The sequence below is a fragment of the Antedon bifida genome, chromosome 8 (genome assembly GCF_963402885.1).
Source record: "Antedon bifida chromosome 8, ecAntBifi1.1, whole genome shotgun sequence".
Taxonomy (NCBI): domain Eukaryota; kingdom Metazoa; phylum Echinodermata; class Crinoidea; order Comatulida; family Antedonidae; genus Antedon; species Antedon bifida.
Window position 1 is genome coordinate 10,834,651 of NC_136233.1, and position 24,349 is coordinate 10,858,999.

At 31.3% G+C, this 24,349-nt stretch overlaps 1 protein-coding gene across 2 annotated transcripts in view; it reads right to left on the reverse strand.

Moving 5' to 3' along the window:
* LOC144850606 (roundabout homolog 2-like) overlaps positions 1–24,349 on the reverse strand; it is an 87,127-nt gene that overhangs the window by 50,276 nt on the left and 12,502 nt on the right. For both annotated transcript variants that reach the window (XM_078707931.1, XM_078707929.1), the window contains exon 2: positions 4,917–5,038. In XM_078707931.1, coding sequence (XP_078564057.1) covers positions 4,917–5,038 — 122 coding nt within the window. The remainder of the gene's footprint in view (positions 1–4,916; positions 5,039–24,349) is intronic.

A 24,349-nucleotide genomic window follows, 5' to 3' on the forward strand; every position in this document is an offset into this window, starting at 1 on the left:
CTTTACACTTATCTAGGTCTCATTACCTATAGGCCTCTTCAAAAACGTAAATATAATGGGAGATCAAATTCGTAACTCTGCGAAATGTGCAGTAAAACTTTCATGTTTGATCGTTGGCGACGATTTGCTAAATTTTCATATCAATAATTCTTCAACGCCATCAAGGCCGTAAACTGAAATTATGAAACACTAAAATAATAACATTACTGACGAAAGCTTTTTAATGTCGAATGAATCAAAGCGTGAATTGTATGTGAATTATCGATAATTGTAAATGGAAAAATATGGCGACAACAATTTAAACTGTAAACAATCTCTTAACAGCATTAAATATTTATTGTACATTAGTGATAATATTTGTAAAGCATTTTTGTGAAAAATATAAATTAGTGATAGTTAGAGTTGATTTTAAGAAAGCATTCAAGGTATCATGGCTTGGTAGCTATATACTTGCTCGCAAATCTGTATTCTCACTGTACCAATTACAACCAGAACTTTCTTAATACACCAAAAATAAACTTCATATGAGTTTTGACTATAGATAGATCTTATACCATTTTGGAGCAGTAGGCCTATGCATTCACAGTAGTTACATAATCTACAGACATTTTTCTAAAATCACGCTCTTACTTCGTATCTTCACAATCAGCTATCATAAAACATAATTAAGTGCTCAAAAACTTGAGGTCCATATATCATCATTACGAGAATTTTTTTTAATGCGTAGCGTGAAAAATACAGATACACACCCTAATTTTAATAATGAACTTTTAATAAAAGAAAAAAATAAAATTCAAATGTATTAGTCTTATATTAGGGTGTTTCTAGAACGTGTATATATGTCCTTGCCAAAACAACTCTATGCCTGAATGTCTCCAAGCCTTCAGAAACAAAACGCAGTTGTACATGCAGTATAGCATTTGACAATTTCTTTCTATTTGAAGTTGTCTGAGCTGCTTTATTTTTCTCTCTTACTTAACGATCCAATAAACACATTTAGAGATGTCAATAATGCGAAATTGGCATGACAATGCAAAGCACATTTACTTTGTTCTTGGTTGCAAAATTATGCAATTTCAGATTAAACTAATGATACTAATACTAGTCTACAACTATCGACAGATTCTCGGCTGATAAACTTCAACATTATTAATAAGAACTGCTTTCTAGAAAGTTGTACAATGAAGATTAATCCTGTATTGACAATCCAAACAGGCATCATTAATTTACCAGAAATGAATGGCATGGCGAAAGAATGAACAAGTAAATATTATCGCAGCATTACATTACAACATGATGGTTTTGTTGATCTTTATGTAATTTGATCATGATTATATTGTTGTTATTACAAGGAGTAGAGTACCGATTAGCAACATGTGTGTAGATGCAGCCTTTGGAAATCTTTGTTTACGATGAAAATTAATTAACATCTTTATTAAATAAATGTATACAGTTCATGGATCACTTATTTTAATAAATCAACTGATTTTATTAGATTACAATAAGACAGAATGAATACAATGAGAGAAGAGAATAGATAAAAGACAATGTTTTAATTAACCAATCAAATACTCTACATGCCTGACAAAGACATATAAGACACTACACTGTTCCAAATAACTGTTTATTTCAGGAATATACGAACATTTATATTGTAATGAAACTAATAATTTATTTGAAAGCTACACTTTTGAAATAGAGGCATAAGTATTAAAAAAATAATAAAGAAAAATATTAAAGTATTGTCTACATTTGAGAAGTAAAATATGAACTGAAAACTTAAAAGTGACAAACTTCTTTAAAAAAGTTCATTTTAGTTGTTTGTAATTTTAATTAGATTAATATCAATATGGAGTATTAAGAGGATGTGTGTTGCTCCTTATTTTTCATAGGCTACAAAAAAAAAGCATATTTTTTTTTTCCAATTGCATGCCTCAACTTGTAATACAGAGAATATTGCGGGAAGGTGATTGAAGTTTATTAACTTTGAAAATGAAAGTGCTGAAGATACAAACACATTAAAAATTTATGGAGTTTAAAGCTCAGGTACAGGCATGAATTTTAAATATAATATTTGGTCAATTGTACATAAATCAAATATTTGTAACAGAAATCAAGACGAAAAAATATGAATTTCCCTTAATATGGTCAAATACAAACTTTGGCAAAATTCTTCCATAAAAACCAGGAAGACTTTTTTTCAGTAGTTAGGTAGTTAACCTAGTGTAATAACATGTCTGGTGACTCCCTAGAAGGTGAAAAAAGATGGTGGATATACGGTGGATAATTTTTGCTATAGCATGAAAATAAAAATCTGAAGTTGAATAAAAATACCAGAAATGTAATTTTCAAGTTATATTACCTATATTTAGTCATCTGATAACATTTTTTACCACACCGTTTATTTTTCATAGCTTTTTAAAATGACTCTCTATTTACAAAACTTGTGTACAAAAGAATAGAGATTTTACTGTGTAATTTGAACTATCCCCCCACTGATAAGAAAGTGCTTATTTTCAACAAGCTCGTGTAACACAAATAAAATCTAAAAAAATATGAAACATAGGGGAAACTATAGATCGATAATTATTGGAATGTATGATCAATAGAAATTTTTTGCCCGCACCTGGCCTTTAAACAGCCACCCTCAATGTTTTCTTTGGCCATGTTAGTGTATGTGCTGAGTATAACCTGTGACTTGCAACCTACTGTGTGCGCACAATCATACACAATCAACCATACAGTCCTAAAAGAATCCCTTCACGGCTTTTAGGTACCACAAAACAGCTCTCATTTTCTGTCCATGAAATGGTGGCAAGATGAACCAGAACACTGGGGTAAACCCGAAGTCTTCCAAAAGATACACCTTAGGGTTTACACAATTGAAAGATGTACACAACACTTCAAATAAATATCAGGTCCACAAAAGGTAACTAATAGTTGTAAAATTACATTTCTAGCTAGAATATAAAATCCCTTTTATTTTTATTGCAACATATGGAGAATTGCACGATTCCTTTTAATGTCGAAATGATGAAACATTTTAAATGTATTCATAACCGATAGAGATAGGATCTACTTCAAAGTGTAATAATTGGATGTGAACTTGCAGCGTGAACTTGACCTTATATCAAGTATTTGTTTACAGTGATTTGATACTGGGAAAGCAGATGCGTAAAGAGTAGCCTCACCACTTGCAAGTCACCAGCTGGGCTTACACACCACATTTCGTATCACCTTACGTCTCGCCGGACAGCATCAGGAATTTGATAATATGTATGGAGACATTCTTTTATCAGTGAGAATGTTAAAACTTACCGTAGAAAAGAAAACGATGTGGTTTTTTCCCTGCGAGCGATGATGGACCTCAAGGGATGGCCCATTAGCGCTGACAAAATTACCGCGTTTGTCAGCAAGCGTGTGAGAGTTTGTATGTGATTTTAACGAAATGGTCAAACCTTGTTTTACTGTCTCAGTCAGGAACAATTGACCATGACTGGACAGTCAGGTGTTTTATTTTATCTGGCCACAAACTTTTGACAAAGACAATTTAGTTTAGTTCTAAAATATGTTCTAATTAATTTTTCCTCTCATTTATAGAAAAGTTTCAGATGGCTGTAATGTCAGCTAATATGTTTCTTTTGACCTAACTAAAATATAAAATGTTTTACTTTTCGTTGAAAATTGAAAACTTGAAATTTCCAGCAATTTCAGAATCCCTCATAAACCTCTTTGTTATTTTGATGTTTCCAATTAGCAAGATATTTTTGTTCCAAAATGAAATCATGATGATTTATCACATGACATTAAAAGCCAGAAAAGAAGTTGCCCAGTAAATAAAAACAATTCTGACAGCCAGAATGGCCTTGAGCTTCTTTAGAAGTTGTAAAGGAGTTTCGAGAAATGCGTTATACTTGGCCGATTCATTTGCTGGAGACAGCATGTCTTTACTGAGGTTCATACGCATTAGCAGATGATAATTATTATCCACTGATAGGTCACCTGAACTTTTACTGTTACTACTCTATTTAATTTGTTAAACAATGCAGTTTCACAATTAAGAGATTTATTGAACTCATGACAATGGTTGTCCATAATGTTTGTCAGAATTTAAAATGTTGTAGATGATGGAACAAGAAAAAAACATTTATTTTTCTTGTTCCACCATCTACAATATTTTCACTCATATTGCTTGTAAACCATTGGTACTTTACTTATATAATATTTTGGTTATTCACATTTGTCACCCATACAAGTACGGATATAAATTCTGACACTCGTAGTATAGTTTGCTTTAATTCAACTGCGACATCTTATTTGCTTAAAACATTGGCAGTATGTACTTGAGTGTGGTTATTTGAGCATTTTTCTTAAAAGTCTGAGGCATTAATTTTTTTGTGGTTCTTATAAAAATGGCACTTATTTGAACGTTGTTCTTAAAACTATTAGGCACTTATTTGTGTGATTGTTCTTTTAACTCTGAGGCACTTATTTGTGTGTAGTTCTTATGAGTCTGAGGCACTTATTTGTGTGTGGTTCTTTTCAGTCTGAGGCACTTATTTGTGTGTGGTTCTTATAAGTCTGAGGCACTTATTTATTTGTGGTTCTTATAAGTCTGAGGAACTTATTTGTGTATGGTTCTTATTAAATTGGCACTTATCTGAGTGTGGTTCTTATTCAACTGCTACGCTTTTAGTGCAATACATTATCATAAATTAATGGCAATACTTTACTTAACATTGATACACTTTGTTTGTGTACAGTGCTTATTAACATTGGTACGACTTATATGCTGTTCACTTTGTTATTTATGTGAGTGAAGTACTTATTCAAATGCACCAAATTATAACTCCAGCAATTGTCACAATCGCAGTTCAATTATTGGTTTTGAAAAACTTATTTGTTTTATTACTTACTCTATATGTAGGTGCTGGGTTGCCATCTGCTCTACACATTAATGTGGTTGGCCTGTTACGTATCACAATAACAGATTGAGGATGCTCAATAATCTGTGGGGCATATTCCTGACATAAGACACCTAGAAGACAAAAACACAAAAAAACAAATTGTCATAACGGATTATTACTTTATGCATAATACTGAATAGTGTATCCTGATTGGCTATGATAAATGTCATATAAATAAAATGTAGGTTCATTACCCCACAAATAAGATTCACAAATATAAATTGTTAACTTTGTTATGTTATTTACACAACAGTAATCAGGAATTGCATGGTTGTAAAGATCTTTTATACTTCATTCTCGAGAGAATTAAAACCTGTATCTATGAGTCTTCTAATTATCAGATCTATCGTAAGATGGAGAGGCAACAGGGAATTGTGAATGAAATCGTATCTTTAGAATTCCTGCTACTTTTACCGATAACATGATTATTGTTGGCGTCTCTACCGGTAAAGCACAAGGGTAATCTGATAATAGATGAAACACTTGAAAACGATCACAACAATGTAGGTCGAACTAAACCGAAAATTGGTTGTGTTTCAAGAGTGAGTTCATTTAATATACTCATCCATCCATAATTGTTTCCAACCAACTGTAAATGCTTTCCTCTTTCCTAAAGTAACCCCTGTCTTTATATTTCTATTTTCTTTTTGGTACTTGTTTAATCAGATCTTTGTTTAGGAATGAATTTTTCAATAAACTGCTAATCTATTGGGCTAATATTTATGGATTTTAAACTATTTTAAATATTAGTAGATGAAGTAAAACATACTACATAAATTTGATCCAACAAATCATTTCATAACTTTTAATTTCTATTCTATTATACATACTTCCCATTATTATAACATGTAGAAAGTGGAAAAAACTATTTGAATGCAGAAATATTTTGTTTTTCTTATTAAGTCAATGATTTTTATTTTTGTTGTGATGCTAATAACTTACCAGGGCACTCATTTTCAATAGTGCACAGGCGCACGTATACAAATATGATGGGCCTATAACAAGTAACAGTGTTGGTTCCAGGGCTCTATTTATGTCCAGGTACTACTGATTGGTTATTATTACACTGTAAGCAAGTACATTTTATACTTAACTTGGAAATAAGCAGTAGATCCATAGCAGTAAATATACTACTGATATTTATTAGTAGTGTCATTTCAGGTATTAAGAGTCATGAGAAATAGCTTTTGAAGAGCTATTCAGGGTTTTAAAAGTATAACTATTTATGTCTAAATCATGCTTAGAAAAACATCAATAACAGTACTGAAATTACCTGATGAAATATTCACTATGGTAAGAGAGTTTTGTACTGAGCTAGAGGATATTTACGTTGATCTCTGAGCAATATTTATTGGATGCACACACAAGTAAATCAGGCTGTGCAGACCTATAAACGAGCTACTGTACGGAGAAGGTTAAAGGGTTAAAGTTGAACCCTAAACGGCACAAAACGTAGGGAAAATCAAGAGATCATTAGTAACTGACCGACAATACTTACTCTAAAATAATTGGTAACATTGATATTTCCTTAATTATCTTTTTCAAGATGATAACATTCTAGTGTACCCCATACCTTGCATTAATAGTTTTAAATGTCAAAAAAGCCCTTAAAACTTATAAAATGGGTATTTCACACTCAATTAGTGGTCAACACAATACAATGTTTTTTTAATATTTGATGTAGGCCTACAGTATACTCAAACTTGTGTAACTGGTAACTTTAGGAAGCATAATAATAAGTTGATGTGAAAATTCCAGCAAAAAGTGAAATATAGGAAAAAAAGACAATTAAGAAGAGATCAGGATGCACCATATCACAAACATTGTTATCAATCATTCAGTAACTACATTCACCATAAACAACCATTTGCTATAATAACAAACAAGGCATATTCACCCCTGACATCAACTTTATAGCCTCAAAATGTAACCTAACCAGCCTATATACATGAATACTTTAACTTAAATAAATGGCCAATAAATCTGTATCAACCCCTACAGGTTGGCATCTTCAGCCCATCAACTTTTGATATAAAGAAATTTCAACACCTAGCAATCTGAACACAGTGTCTATCTTGCTCTAGGCCTACTAGAAAACCCATATAAAAAAGTTCATAGCTGTCAATTGGCTTGAAACTCAAGGACACAACCTAATTTAAAATCATGTAACAAGCGTTTATTTCCCAACTACCTAGTTGCGACAAATTACGATAAATTATCCTCATTCTGCCTACACCTGATAAAAAGATTGTCAGATTAATATATGGATGGTTTAGTGCTTTCATACTTTATACAGTCAGGCGTAAAATTTTTTTTTTGTCATAAGGTACGTAGTGTATTTTGAATTATTGTAATTATGTGTACTTTTTATCTAGGGTAAAAAAAGGAAATAAAATGCGTAATTGTTGCATTTAAAGAGATATACAAATTTGATGATGAGAAGCGTATTATGATAAAATTTTGCTATAAGTACAAGCGATACTGAAACACATTAGCAAATAGTTTCATAATGTGAGTTTGATGAGACTGAAAACGTAGAAACGTACGTGAGCAAGGATCGGTGTAAAAATGCAGCATGCAAGCTTCGCATATATGGATAATTGGCCGATAATGTTTTCTGGAGAGGAAGTGATGCGGTCTGATGCTGCTCAGCGATGATGTAACACCTTACTTCCCATCGACATCTGCCGGGAGATGATGGCTATAGTGAAATATCATGTTGACTGTGTATGGTATCGCAAAATGTGGCAAGCCACTGCTGTCTGACTTGTAATCTTGAGCAGGTGATGTAGGCAGTCAGAAGGCTCCCTCACCACAGGTGCGAGGCTGGTTTGACATATATTTAAGCTATGCATTTAAGCCATGGTATTTGTGGTTCAATAGATCAGTACTGGCCTTGTCATAACTGTATGTACATATTGCACAGTGTAAAAGAATAATATTTCGCCTACAGTACACTAGCATTGGATTTAATACAAATCAGTTATTTTAATGTTTTCAATAGAATTCCAAAACAAAATTTGCTTTTCAAACATTACATAACAGAAAAAGATTTATGGGGATAATTATGCTAACTGTAAATAAAGTATACTTAATAGCTTTGCATTTGACAAGTAATTATGAAAAACAATTATGTAATTTTTAGAAAATAACTTCCATCTAAGACTATTGTATTTTGAACTCAGTAATAAGTTCATGTTTGTCCTCAGTATAATTGTCCACAGACAAATATGATTCTATTCAGACAATAAAAGGTTTCAACAAAACATCATCACCCAATAAAAAAGCCCACAATGTTTATAGTAAAGGATCTTCCTATATAAACAATCATTGGAATAACTTACCACAATAAAGTTACAACAAAGAGGCTCTCTCACAATAAATAACAATAAAATATAAATTCAACATCAACATCCCCTCTCAACTGAAAACCAAATTCCCATCTCCAAACCCCATCCACCTCCTTTAGACACACTAAAATGCAACTTTTTTATTTCACAGCTTGGCATGAGACTACACAGCTACTGAGTTTTTTTTGTATTGATGGTTTGCTAATGATCACCTGGTCAGGATATGAACAACTTCAAACACAGATACCTATGGCCTATGATGTCATCAATAAATGCCATAATGACCAAACTGAGTTAACCCCATCAAGCACACAGTTGATAATAAACTCTGATGGAGTTTGAAATTGTTCAAAGGAAGTGGTCTACTCTACAGCTTTCCACTTGCCGGTGTACTAAACTGCAAGCCTTGTATGTTTGCACAAAGAAGGGTTCTAGACCGAACAAATGCATAAACAGACCATGCCTTGCGTCCCATACTAGCTATAAAATCCTAAGAACGTTTTGACAAAAACGATAAATGTACTGTAGTACCAATTTTATTTTCCCAATAGCAGTATGTCTTCGATCAATGCATTAAATTATACATATTTTGTTTTACTGTATTGTGAAAATACAACGTACTGATGTTTTAAATTTAACATAAAAGATGAAGAAGGATTACATCTGAATAAATCTTTATCTACCTGTACTGTACATTCAAAATGAATACAAATTTTACTACGTGATTTAAATTTGTTTGAGCGATTTATTCCAAAATCTATATCAATCTTATGTGACATTTGCCATTTGTCCAACATAAAAACACTGAAATGGCTGTATTTATAATACTTTAAATTTTAACATGTCTTCATACATCCGCCATTGATTAGAATTTAATGTATCTGGAAACAAATGGGCAGTATTTTTATCAGGAAGTGGGATTGAGTTCACATTCAAAATTATAGTAAGGGAAAATTAATATAGAATGACAAAGATACTGCAAATAAAATGTAAGAAAAATAACAGTAGAACCCTATTAAAGGGACCTTCAGGACCTTAATAGGGCCCTGTTCCATGAATAGGGGTGTTCCCTGAATAGGGGTGTTCTCTGAATAAGGGTGTTCCCAGAATAGGGGTGTTCTCTGAATAGGGGTGTTCCCAGAATAGGGTAACTGTATTTTTAAAACATATCTTTATCCTCATTTGTTTCATAGGAACGTGTCCCTTGAATAGGTGTGCTTCATGAGGGGTTTTACTGCATAGTAGGCCTACTGTCCATTTGTGCTTTTAGCAATTTCTCCCTAAAAATGTAGGTGGCCCTATACTTTTTTGTACAATAGGTACAGTAGCATGGAAAATAATATTGCGAGTATTATTTTAGTTGTAATTGTATTAAACTACTGTGGAGTAGCTTTGCGTCAGGGAGTTGAGGTATGAACGCCAGGCTAGTGATCTGGAGGTCGTGGGTTCGAGTCCCACATGAAAATTACTTAGTATTCTCAAATGTACTTAGTATGAAGTACGAATTACGTCAGAGTAGGGCAAAACATCTGACCAATTATTATTTTAGTTCAAACTACCCTTTTTTTTTATTAGTTCACCCAATTTAACCTCTCCCTCAAAAGTAGGCCTTCTACTTTTTTTCTTTTTTCTTACCAACATTACTGCACTACATATAGGTACAGTACAGTAGCATGCAAAGTAGTATTGCAAGCATTATTTTAGTTCTTGATCAGATTTGTTATTGATAGAGTAGTTCTGATCGTCCACCCAATTTAAATGACAATTCCTTTGTGACCGTGGTCAGATTATTTCTACTGTAATTTCCAGCTCTTTAATATGAAATCTTATATAGAATTCTATGAATAAAATATATATTATATATATATATATAATATTTAAAAGAAAATGAATCAGGTTTTATAGTGAACAACAGGTAATTACTGTTGAACCATGGACCTATTCTAATTTTTTTTATTTGATTTTTTTAGAGTAACATTATTTCATAACATACATAATACTGTAACCACTATCAAGAAACCTACTGAATATTGGCTAAGGGTCAATCATATTCAACCTGGCATCTAGAAAAGGCCTAATCAACGTCAACACTCATTAAATGAGTCTTTGATTAGAGAAGCCCTAATTAGTGTCAGTATCAATATCATTAAGAATCTAATTCAGAAATAAGTTAGAAATAAAGAATTCTCTATACTAGACTGATCTAAAATGTTTGGAAATGACAATCTGTACTAAGTTTAATACACAATTTATAATTTCACAGAAATACTAATAGTATTGCTTTGTCAAATGACCTTGCAATACTATCAAATGCTCTATTTAATTGTAACATTTTACACATTTATTGTAAAGGGTTGAAGATAATGTTTCCTCTTTGCCTTTAATATGATTTTTTCTTCTTTGCATGTATAGGCCTATTTGTGTAATATTTGGTATGGATGCACATCAAAAATGCAGACTGAATGAATAACATTTCTACCATATACAGCAGAATCCCATATTAAGGGGACACCTTCAGGACTCAACACGTGTCCTTAATAGGACGTCCCCTGAATGGGGGTTAGCTTAGTGTTTAAATATGCCCTATTTCACTCCACAAGAAAGTGTACCCTTAATAGAAGTGTCCCCTGAATAGGGCTGGCTTTATAAATTTGTTAAAAGGCATGTATTTATCTTCATTCGCTTAAATTAAATGCCCCTTAATGGGTGTTTCCCCTCCAAAGGAGGGGTTCTACTGTATTCCAAAATCTAGGGCTAAATGCCTCCCCAATTTCTTATTGATACATGCGTACCATGCAATCCAAAAATGAAAAATAAAATGAAAGAAAATCTGTTTTTACAATGCCCCCCTTCCAAATATTCACAAAACCTGAATAACTTCGGTATTTACATACAAAAATACAGGTGACCATAAAGTACCATAAACATTCAGTTGGCTATCATCACTGCAACAACTCAATTTAAATGTAATTTTACACTTCCTATATTCCAATTAAAAAGGTAATGATGTGATACACAAGGGAATTGCCTCTGTAAGAAGTAGTTTAAAACTAATGAAACTGCTCAGTCAGATAGCAAATTGAAACCGTTATTATATAGATTCATAACCTTCCTATTGGGAAGAATAAAAAAAAAATACTATTAGCAATTAAAAACCGTTTTATAGTATTTATCTTTTTTTAATTTGAAAGACAGTCTGAAAGCAATTAGATATTTTGAAACTACGTTCAGTGTACAAAAGCAAATATTCTAAGAGATGTGAAGATGATAATTTACTGTACTGTAGATTTATTTTAATAAGACGGTATATTTTTTTAAAAAATAATAAATTTGGATTAACCAAATACATAATTATGTTCCTCAAATACATCACAACAGGTTTTTTTCAATTAGGGGCTTTACTCTAGTTTTTATTTTTAAATTGTAATATTTCACTACTATTTTTCTAAATAATGATCATTTGACCAATAAAGGTAGGCCTAAAGGTAAAAGGTATTTATATTTGTCCTCAAGCTTAACTGGAAACTGAGGAAATTCGGATTAGGCCCTCCACGGGCCCACGGCAGCCAGCAGTGCAGCGCCTACCAGATCAGCACACCGAGAGACGATCCCCTACTCTTTTCGAATAGTGTACCAAGTACTTTAACATGCACTGTTAAGTACATGGGACCAACGGCTTTACATCCCATCCGAAGGACAAGGCAATGAGAGTAAAGCATATTGTCTAAGGATGCATTTAGTATGGTACAGATAACCTCGAACCCATGCCTATCACATGCTAGTCAGATATTACCATTACACCATCACTCTCCAGTATATATACAGCACCCGCCGCGATTTCTAGACGGTCTCCCATCCAGAACACAACCGGGCCCAACGTTGCTTAACTTCAGTGATCTGACGAGAACCGGTGTTTCAACGCAGTATGGCCGTAAATGATACGGTTCATGTAATTTTGATAGTAAATTAAATAACACTCTCATAACTTTTAAACAGAAACTATTTTTTTATTAAAAAAAGTTAAAACAAGTCATGAGGCTCAAAACTGTTTCTAAATATTTTTAATTTACAATTCAAATTTTAAAGAAATTGTGCTCTTTTCACTTTCCTATAACCAGTTTTACTAAGGCATTTTAGGGCTCTCCTGTTTCAAAATCCTGGATCTACCTGTGAAACTGCCTAAACAAACATTTGTACTGTCAATAATATAATTACTTAAATGGGAATTTTTACATTCAATTTTATAAATACGATTAAATATTAAAATGTTAATTTTATTGAGATAACTTTATTAGAGCTTTTCAACTATTCATAAACAGTAGTTAACATTCTTAATTTCTGACCAAACAAGCCAGGACAATTTTATGACTTGTTTATACTTTATTCAATATACAACAGTAATTGAAGCAACAAATAAAGGTACATATATCAAGAAGTTTAATAAGGTCAATCATGCACACTTCTTTGTGTTTAGACACAAAGTGCAGTTAATTAGAAATGCAAAAGATGTCCACACCAGTTTTTTTAGAAAACACAAAACAGAACATTCTCAGAAATTACATACTGTGTAACTGTAAGATCTTCATAAATAGATTCAAATAAATAATAAAGTTGAGTATTAAGCCTTGATCATACTGGATTTAATTTAATCAAACCAATTCGCTGACTAAATTAATCCAAAAAGTATGTTAAAAAACTGGATACAATTATAATCAACGATTTTCGACCATGCTATTAACTCAAATGGTGCTATTAAATCCTTAAAAACCATGGTAAAACTAACCATCTGAATAATCCAAGTGCGAACAATGGTCAAAAGTACCCATAATCTTATCCAGTGTGAACAAGGCTTTAGACAAATTTATTGTTTGAGCAAAACCTATCTTTTAATAGCAATAAAGTAATCTGCATTCCACAAGAAAGGCGCCAGAAAGACAACAAACATTGACTATTATTTATAAACAAATGTTTACATTACAGAACATAAAGTTGTAATAAAAGAATTTAGGAAAGTGTTTAAACGTTTTGGTCAAGGTGTTTGACCATCACCCTGAGTAAGAAAAAAGAAAAGCTACATATTGATTGATGTAGAAATAGTGGAGACTGGACATAGAGAAGGAGGTTCCTCAATTTTTAGAAGAATACATTTTAATTTGTTACAAAGAAAAAAAGCATAACAAAAAGCGCGGCAGTGGTAAATACAGTAGAGCCTCTATTAAGGGGCCACATTTAGGATCAAATAAAGTGTCCCCTTAAACAGAAGAGGTATGTAAAAACATGGGGAAATGTCCATCAATGTGTCAGAACGTTTTTCTTTCACATTGTTTATAATAACTGCCTTTGTATTCTTATTTTTCCCACTCTTTGTTCTACTTTTCTTTTATTGCAATCCACTTGGACAGCTTCTTATTTCTTAAATTGAAACTCCTAATTACTCTCATTAGCGCTGGCAAGAAGTTCTGAAAGCATTTAACTTTTTTTCTAACCATTTTACTGTTTTCATTTTTGTTTAGATTTTTCTTATTTAATTGAGATCCAGCCACTGATACTCAAAGCATTATTTTTTTTCAGTAATTAATAATTTCCTTTTATGCTATATATCTTTTAATTATTGAACAAAGGCATGTTTATAACAATTCGTCACCATGTATAAATCTACAACAAAACATTAGTAACTCACACTGATTACTCTACTGATAAACCAATCTAGTATCAATAAAAGATAAAATCCCAGACATAAGCGCACCCACATTCTATGTGTTGCTGGTATTGACCGCAGTAAAAACTACAGGATATCCACAAAAAGAATACTTTGCACTAAACAATACCAAAGTATTAACTCTGTGAATATACTGATTACTATCAAACCTGTGAATAATGAAAAGAGGTGTTATCAAACTTGAAGAGTTTTGAAGTGCCTCATTATCTGCTTGTTTAACCCCACTTAACAAGGTAATCCAATAGAAGTGTGTATGTACAACACTCAGAAACTAAAAGTACAGCTGGCCTATAGACAGTATTCTTAACTGAAACTTTCAAGTACTTTTACTTTTTTGTATTTGATTGACCCAACTTAATATGGTTGGTATTAAACCAGTAAAAATATTCTACTGTGTAACTGGTTTAACCCTACTTAATCCAATAGAAGTGTTCAAGTAGTTTTATTTTGCATAATTTATTCAACTTAATATGGTAATCAACCACTATTTATTTTTCCTAAACTGCTTTATATTCTTGTTTGACCCTACTTAACCAGGTAATCTAGAACAAAAAATACAATTGTTAAGTACTTTTAATTTGCATAATTAATTCAACTTATGGTAATCAACAGCCACTATTTGTTTCATTTCTGTGCTGGCTTACCCAACTTCTCAAGTACTGGGCTTAAAGTGCAGCTGACCCAGGCCTCCAGACAAATATTAAGTAGGCCTAGCTGTAAATCAGCACTGGTAGTAATTGAATTTCTCCATGGTTAATTAAAGAAAACTACAGATACAGTATTTGTTTATAAATACCAAGTCTAAAGGTAATTTATACCAAAAGTTTATCAATACAGGTATTTAAAATTCACTCAAAACAAGATATATTTTGAATCAATTATGGTCTGACAGTAGTCCAGAACTGCATCATATAGGCCTACAGTGGATCATTTGATTTTGTAGGATTTATAGGCCTAAGCCTAATAATCTTTAAAATGAATCGGCATTAATTATTGCATAATATAGTTTGATTCAAAGCAGAGACTTTTAATTTCCTTCAGTTCAGCCGCACCTCTATTTTAATAAGTAAAATTCATACAGTGCTTGGCAGTGCTATCGAAAAGTTGACATGAAAATGTTGCATCGCGTTACGACAACCATATGCGCACCGGTATGCTTTTCCCCAGTGGACTTCTAAGTTCATCATCACTTAGTTAGTCACTTCTAATTTCCTATCATCTTCCTAAATTTAGATTAAGTATGCATTGCAATCTATAAATTTTCATATTTTTTGTATATAATTTACAGTATTATATAGGTCTCCTAAATTAGTCTATTAAAAGTATAAAGTTAGAAGAAAATACAACCAATTTGTTTTTTCTTTTATCTGGTAGATAAATCATGGTGGTACAACTGAAAATCTAACTATCCAAACTTTACCAAAACCGGACATCATGAGGTGGGTTAATTTGCATAAATTAAAAATGATTGCCATTGAACATTTTGAAGCTCCATATCTCCTTAATGGTTGGTTTTGACCCACCTACTGTAAATGTGTTAAGATGATATTAAAGTTTCCAATTGGCATTCCAATTTTGATTTGAAAGAACAAAATTCTGTAGGCCTACAGGTCTATCTAAACAAACAAAAAACGCCAATCAAAACTTCCCATGAATGTTCTTTCACAAATGGTAGTAATGCAATTGATGCTGGTTGACAGAAGGAATGCCAGTTTATCATACAAGTAACAAGGTACCATTTCAATTTTACAATCATTCAGGAAATTAACTCACCATTAACATAGTGATCAAAAGAACTGATTGACATTTTGACACCTATAAGTATTATTTATCATTTGTACAGATACAAAAACTAATTTATGATAGCATTTGAAGCATTTTCAAAGCTATAATAACAATAATATACACAGTTGTAAAAATACTACCTAATCTAGATTACCCTACTATTCAATAGAGCATGCTTAAAACTTGTAGTACCAACTAATTCTACCTCTAGGCTGATGTAGTTAGTACTGTTCAGGTAAACGGTCCTGAACTTGTCTCACTGTTAAATCGACTTAGCTTTTCAGGCTTCATTTGTTCTCCTAAACTAAATATTTGTAGCTGTATAGTAAATTATCTGTAAGAAGGCTCCGATATTTTCCTTTCTGCTTAACTGTTATCTTTGAATGGACAAATTGCAATCAAAGATAATAAACACAGAGGGTGCGTGTAATAAGATTATGATTAAGGTTTTTGAGATGAATGGAGGTTTTCGCTTCAGGTTTACGGACCTCTCAAGCTTGAGTTGTTTTCTGTGGTATGGTAGTAACACATATTGATTTCTAATGGCTCGCTCAATACCTTAAATGAAATAAATCAGGTAGAATGGAACCTTAAGGCTCAGATTAGCCTTATATTGGTGAAGGAAACAATTGATTCAAATCAATAAAACTAAATGTCACGGCCAAAAGAAACTATGCAAAATCATAAAACTAATTTACTATGAATGAATAATTCAATTTAGTTATATTATATACTGTAACTGTTAACTAACTTAATATAATTATACTAAAAAACCATAATAACATATGAATAATCTGTACAGAACTAGTGTAATTATATAATATAATTACATTAGTTCTGTACAGATAAAATCAATCTGTTATTAATATGCAATTTATCTACGGTTATCTCACAGATTTGCTCATCTTTAACATTGAATAAATTAATTTTCATTATCTTTTCAGAGAACCTGTCGTGTGAATTAATCTGAATTAGTATCAATTTTATCTCTGTTGAGAGTACGTACTATTGAGAACTAGTCGCAATCCAATATTATTTAAACTATACCATGAAAGCCCCAGTGCATATAATGTCGGTGTATCAAGCAGAAGGGGTCGCTTTTTGCTAAAAAATTATTAAATTTATTTTCCTATGGGTTTAAAATAGAAGACAATTTTACAAAACTGTTTACTATACTATCAACTGCACTGAACTAACAACAATTTTCTCTCTGGAGACAACAATTAATTAACTGATTGAAACATACTTGGGGCAGTTTTAGATATCTTTATAGTGGTACACTGTAGAAATGCAAGACAGAAAATTAAGTGTACACAAAGGTATAGTTTTCTTTGGGGACACTTTCTACCATTGTGCTTGTAGTGAACTACTGTAAGAAATGAATAGGAATTGAAACCAATGACTCCTAAGGCCTATAGTTGTAGGGCTTTCAAATACAGTAGTGTCCCATTACTGTAACAGCAACTGTAACAGGTTTTGTACTATACTGTAGATAAGCCAAAAAGATATTCAATTCAACATATAAAACAGAATATATTTCTCTTTATAGGTTGTTAACAATTTAATAATAAGGTTGCTGTTAGTTACCACACTAGCAATACTAGAATAGTATGTTTCATTTCTGATGACGATAGTAAAACTAATAGTTTTTAGATTTGCAACAAATAAGACCTTTCCAATGCAATTGTTAACATGGTTGTATTCACCAATCGTGCACTTTTATTAAGACTTCCACTAATTTCTAATGTTACTGGTAGGCCTAAGAGTTCTCTAGGCCGTCAATGGTGAATACTGCCACTGGCTCCAACAGATCTAGGCTGGTTAACTTTCAGTTTAATAAATTAAAAAGTGAAAACATTATTATCTCTTAATCTAGGAGTCACAGTTATAGGATCCGTTGCTGATGACATCAAAGTGGAATGGAAGTTGTGATAGCACAAGTACACAGCAAACATTAATTATCTATCTATCTTTCTATAAATGGAGTCCTGTAAACATATCTAGGGAGTTAATGATAATTAATAACAGGAATCATAATGAGGCGTGAAAATAATGAACTTGGATGAACTAAGGGTATCAGGGGATTACATCTCTCACAAATATATTAATCATACAGTGATTCACTCTTAAAGTAAAGTTTATTGGTTAAGATAGGGCAATGTTCAGGAAGAGATAACATTCACTTACTTTCCAATGGAGTAAGCAAACAACATGCATAACAGGTCTGTATGTTTGTTTTTCTCTAACTAATATAACTGAATTGGGCTAGTTGATTTTGCTATGACCATAGAGATAATACTGAACTAGTCCATTTTGTTAGACCAACTAACAGTAAACTTTGAACTACGGTATACCTCGATGCAGAGTTTTGGCTTTAAAAAATCACTTTACAGTGTTTATGGAAGCGTCATGAACAAAAACTTGATACAGTCATCTCTGTCAATTTACCGAAAACCAAAAAGTTCTAAGAGGTCCAAAATCATTTTTAGTTGTATTTTTTTGTAGTTTACATGGTTGTCTTCCAAGGTTCAGGGTTCAATCTTAACTCTGTGCAGGGTTATTTGTTTTTACTTCACTCCTTTAAAATGAGACTTTAATAAGCACAATATAATTTATCTATCCTGACATTATGTTAGTGTTTGATAATGTATAACTCTTTTTTTTTTAAATTCATTAAAAAAACTAGGTTTCAAAAGAAAAGATATTTTTGTCCGGTATTCGGATAAACTTGCTGTACGGTATTTGTTTTCCATACCATACTAATCGTAACAGCCTGGTAGATTTTACAACATTTTCTCACGAAAAAATATCAAATAGTCAAAACAATATTTTGATAAATGGAAATCAAATCAAATTATGATTATCTGCAACATTACAGTATGTTGCCGTTTACCAATTCAAATTACAAATGGCTAAAAGAAAGTGTATGGAAAAGTAATCAAATAGGCCTAAAACACCATTAAATAACCATCATATGTTGTCCAGAATGAATGCTAAAAACTAGAAAGCATTACAGTACAAATAAATTCAAATTAACATTTTGTAAACTCATTTCCATTTTTAAAGGAGATTTTGTTTCTATGAACCAACTGTTTCATAAATGTTTTACTGTATATTATTCTTTAACAGCTCCTCAGAGTTTAACTGTTTCTGACATTTATATTGCACAGTTATTATTGAATGACAAAATCACATTTTTTCTCATTGCAAAAAAGCTATGAAAGTATTTGACAATTTATATGTGTACTATGTATTTTAAAGTTAATAGGTAAGCCAATACACACAGTAGAACCCCAATTAAGGAGGCCCCATCAGGACCAAAATAAAGTGTATTTACAATAGGGGTGTCCTCTGAATACAGTAGGCGTTAGATGCAGTGTTGAGAAATAATAATACTCCTCATATTTTTGTTTCAAAAGAAAGTTTCCACTTTAATATGGATGTCCCTTGAGTAGCTATCCCAAAGGAAAGGGTAGACTGTACTGTATGCTACAGGTATTTTAATTAAGGGCTAGACTCGTGTTAAACTTTTTAAGTGAACTTTTTAAGTTATAAATTTAAGTTGAAAAGTTGTTTTTGCTTATTTATGTTATCACTAAAGATTATGCAGATACAGTAAAAATGCAATTAAACTACTTTAAGGAAATTTTTGCAGTTTCTAAAAAATTATCTGCAAAAATTTGATAATAATTACAGTGTGAATGCAACAATAATTTACACTTTCTATTTGCTTCCTTTCTGTGTGCGGTCAAGCGTGCACCTAAAGTATACTTTAGATAATCTTTTAATGAGGTAATCACCAGGAACTGCAGTCACATGACCTACATTTCCAGGCAAAGATTTTAAAATGTGTTGGAAAAGGTGCAAAAATATGATGGTTATATCGTTAATATAATTCTTTTTCATAATATTGATCATTCCGTCGCAACATTACGCATGAATGTAATATAAAACGTAGAGATGTTGAAATTACATTTAAAAATCTGCTGTAATTTTACAAAACATTAATTTATTTCATGACTTTTGTATAAATGTACAATGTAATTGTATTTTATATTTCATACATATCCAACAAATTACATGATCATGCTTGGGACTGGATGGAAGGCAACTATCAAGCTTCAACTCCAATAATATCATAACAATATTTTCTACTCTTTATTTTTTTTTATCTTATTTGATATTAATTATGAATTTGAACCCACAATTAAATTAACCTATGTGGGTGACATCAAATTTATATAAAGGTGATATTGAAATGTATCATTAAAAATTTCTTATAATGAATTTAAATAAAGATTGTTATTGTTGACACTACTTGTAAGCAGATACTGATATTAATGGCCACCCATTCAAAGCCTACAGCTGTTGGTACTAATCACTGAATTGCTAAAACTAAAAAAATAAAAAAATAACACTCAAATAAAAATCCGTTTTTATAATACACTAAAATTTTTCCACATTTCTTGGGTCTCATTAGAATTTAAATACATGTTGTAACATGTTTTGATGATAACAATAAAATGTTTTGTTTTTAAAATTGTAATAAAATACAGTAAATCATATCAACATTATTCTTTTACATTATTAGTTTTTTAAAACTTTTGCGACATATTTTATCACCACATCATGCATATTATGTTGTAAAATATAGATATAACATTATTGGAAACGTGACAAATCACATTGCTTACTCTTATAAAAAATGCAATTGGTTAGACTTGAATATATTGTAAGCTGCATGTGTTGATGTTCATCGGAGTAACCATCTAATTGTATACTGGCAAAACAAATTAATATACATTTACCGATCAACATTGTATACTATCTCCACATCATATAAACTTTAAAACCAAACATTTGGAACAATAAAATATTAAATTATGAAAGAAATGTTAACGATGCGACTCCTGCACTATTCACCTTTCACAAAGAGCGCCCTCCCTTAACGATCAAAGTTGAATAATATTTCTATATCATATGAACTACAAAACATTCGAACAGAAGTATCATTTACATATCACCTGTGCTTCTACATCAGTGGTAAATTATCTTTATCCAGTGAGTTACGTTTTTAGTGCTGGTATTAATAACTTCATTCCGTAAGTCGTTTAAATTGGTTCACAGATGGAATTTAATATCAAGATTGTATGAAGTGTAATAACCCCCTATTAAAGAGACAGTTTCATTAGACGAGTTTTACATACTTTTTAAAAATTTGCACAAAATTTGGTAAAATTACCATAAAAATGATTTGGTCGAAGAAGTCGCACATCTTTCGGTTCCAGCCATAAATTAATTCAATTTGTACATACTGCAGGTGTACTTCTACAAGGATAGTGGGTTAATTATTTTTTATTATTAACAAGCCGCATCAACGGAGATTCAAACCCGGAATCTTCTGCTTAATATAATATGCAGACATTTTACATGTTACCGTATACTTTAAAGTTGCCTGCATATACCCAGCTTAAAGTTTTACGATTGACATGAAACATACTTAATTCGCACAACAAAATGTAGGTTATGTCGCAAGTTGTGTCATGGATTATATGGTTGATATAACAGAACAAGAGTCTTTAGCAATACCACAATCACACAATTTCTATGGCAATGTTAACTTTAAAAATACTTACTTACAAGCCTATTAAATAATCAATACATTCTCTGTGAAAATTTTCTCCTTTTCATTGTTCTGCAAACACCTTGTTTTCTTGCCCCGGGGAATTTATAATTAATAATAATAATAAAAGTACTCATAGCGCATTTACGCAAACAGTTTTCATATGTTGTGTATTCAATCAACAAAAACTTGTGACCAATAACACGGAAATAATATAAGAAATATTAAAAGGATTCTATGCGGTAGAAAATCAAGTAGTGTGTGATGTCATTGCTCCCGGAGACGGGCGCAATAATCCCGTTTACACCTGTCAATCAAAAGATAATTTTTATCATGCGGGCTCAATCGGTGGGAGCAGGAGATAATCTGTCAATATGCGATAATATATTCAATGGTTCAGCTAATGTTTAATATGGTTCAGTGAGTCCGGATTATATTTTGTATTCACGATAATCACTTGTAATTGATGGAAAAACATGTACATGCGAATTCACAAGAAAAAAGGTTTACAATGTTATTGTTTATTTAATTTATAACAATTTGACTTTGAATTATGAATTAGCTTTAATTATAATGGTAAAAACTGTTGAGCTTTTAATTTTTATTCATATATTATGTAGGCCTACTACCAAATTGTAGTGTAAATTGTTATTTTTCAAATTATGCATGCACTATGCACTTAAGATATGTGTGCAAATAAAAGATTAACACATATAGCGGAATTACAAATTTGTAAGATGTTTACAATTTTTCAATGTATCTGTGTATGTGATCGTTTTATCGTAAACATTCAGGTTCAGAATGTTCAGATAGGAAATGTACTGTTTCTTAAACAAACTTTCTGGTGATCTTTTCAATATTTTTAGCACCTGTAGTCTTACTACTATACATCACTATAAAGACATTTTAACATAATCGTTTTGTGACCATGATATGCTATCTGTAAAAACTTTAAAATTCAAAGGTACAGTAACTATGAATGTTAAAAGTCTGCGAGAGGGAGGCCAGCAAATGTTTATTTAATAAAATCAATCATTATGATTCAGTATGACATTTTCCAAGGACTGTTAACACATTTTGATTGGTTGAAATTCACACATAATTATTAAAAAATCTAACCTCTAATATCTCAAATATCACCTTTAATGACCTGCCCAATGAGGACACCAATTCACAATTACATCATCATCGATTTTATTTGTTCGATATGGAGTGTAGTAGGGTAAATGAGCCCCAAAGGTATGTACATAAACACACAAATTCTCCAACAATGCTGTTATAGGTAATTACGATAGAAATCGTACAAAGGAATGTAAAAGAACGTGAATCATAATACAGCGACAACGAAGACATACTGGTAATCAAATTCTTGTAAAACAAAGTGTCAAATACAAGAATAAAAAAAATTATCATTACACATAAAATTATTTGTAATTTCATTCTATTAAACAATACGACTGACAGATGCAAACACAGAGAGAACAACTATAAAAACGTGAAACATCCATAAAAGAAAACGATATTACGAAAAATGTACTCAAGAAATGAATAATCGTAGAATTTGATGACTAATGGTCAATCAGCTGAATATCAAACAATGTGTTGAATGTGTATAATAGATTGATTGATATAATGCTTGTCCATCAAAATTACATTAATTTTTTATTTATTTAAATACATAACAATTAAGGGTACTTAAAGAAAAACGTGACTGCAGTCTGGCACACAAAACGTGGTCTAAGAAACTTTTAAAGCAACATTTTTTTTAAACACAGAATTTCAATTAAAAAGTCTACTTTAAAATAATTTACTGACAATTTGAATTGTACATTTTAATAGAAATTAATAGTTAATTAATATTTATTATAAATCTAAATTAAAAGAAGTTTTTTGTGCTTTGAATTGTCGATAAAATGGCCAAAATTGTGTTGCTTAGTAATTCCAATTTCTTTAACTTATAAAGTGAAATAAAAAAACACAATTATCTACATTAATAATAATACCGTAATTGGGTATATTAATTAGTTTATCTGAACATTATAATTATATTTCATCTATAAACATGCGTTTGATCTATAGCATATCAAATACTCTATCAGTCACATAATATCCCAGAAGATACGATATGATACACAATGCAGTGGTTTGAATTTCAAACGTAACAAATTAGCGCTAGACTGAACGACATAACAATACAGCACAGTGAAAGCATGTCCTAAGCCTGCTGTCACTGATGATTCTTTCAAACGATTGAGGTAATAATATATTAATCTCTTTGGACTAATTATTTAATAGTGAAATCCGAGGAACAATGAAGTGCAAATTGAAAAGGTCAGATTACAGGTAAAATAAATTAGCTGTACACAGGTAAAACAGGTAAGGTCAATGCAGGTGACATAGTAAACTAATATTTTGATACCAATTCGGTTCCCTGTGATGTTGAAATCAATACTCAATAGAATGAAGTGAAAATAGTATGTTTGATTGTTGATGGAAATGACATTGACCTCAGTTACTACACTAACTGTCAAATAAAATATGAACAAAATTAACAAACAAAATTTTGAAATATTTTTAGGTAATCCACGCCATTCAGTGGATCACCTATTGTGTATATCATTCAATATCATAAAATTCATTTGTTTAATTGTTATAATAAATACCTACATACAGTTTTAAAAAAGTTTATATTGTTGTACAGTAACACCACATGCTTCAGGGGAGAAGAGAGTTCAACAAATTTACGTTTTTTTTAAATAAAAATCCTAAATTAGGCATATTTGTATTATTAAAACCATTATTATCACTTTAATTATGAAATGCTATAATATAGGGATGAATTATTAAAGACCCCTTACCTGCAATTTTGGACGTTTTTTGGAAAATAATACATATATATCACTTT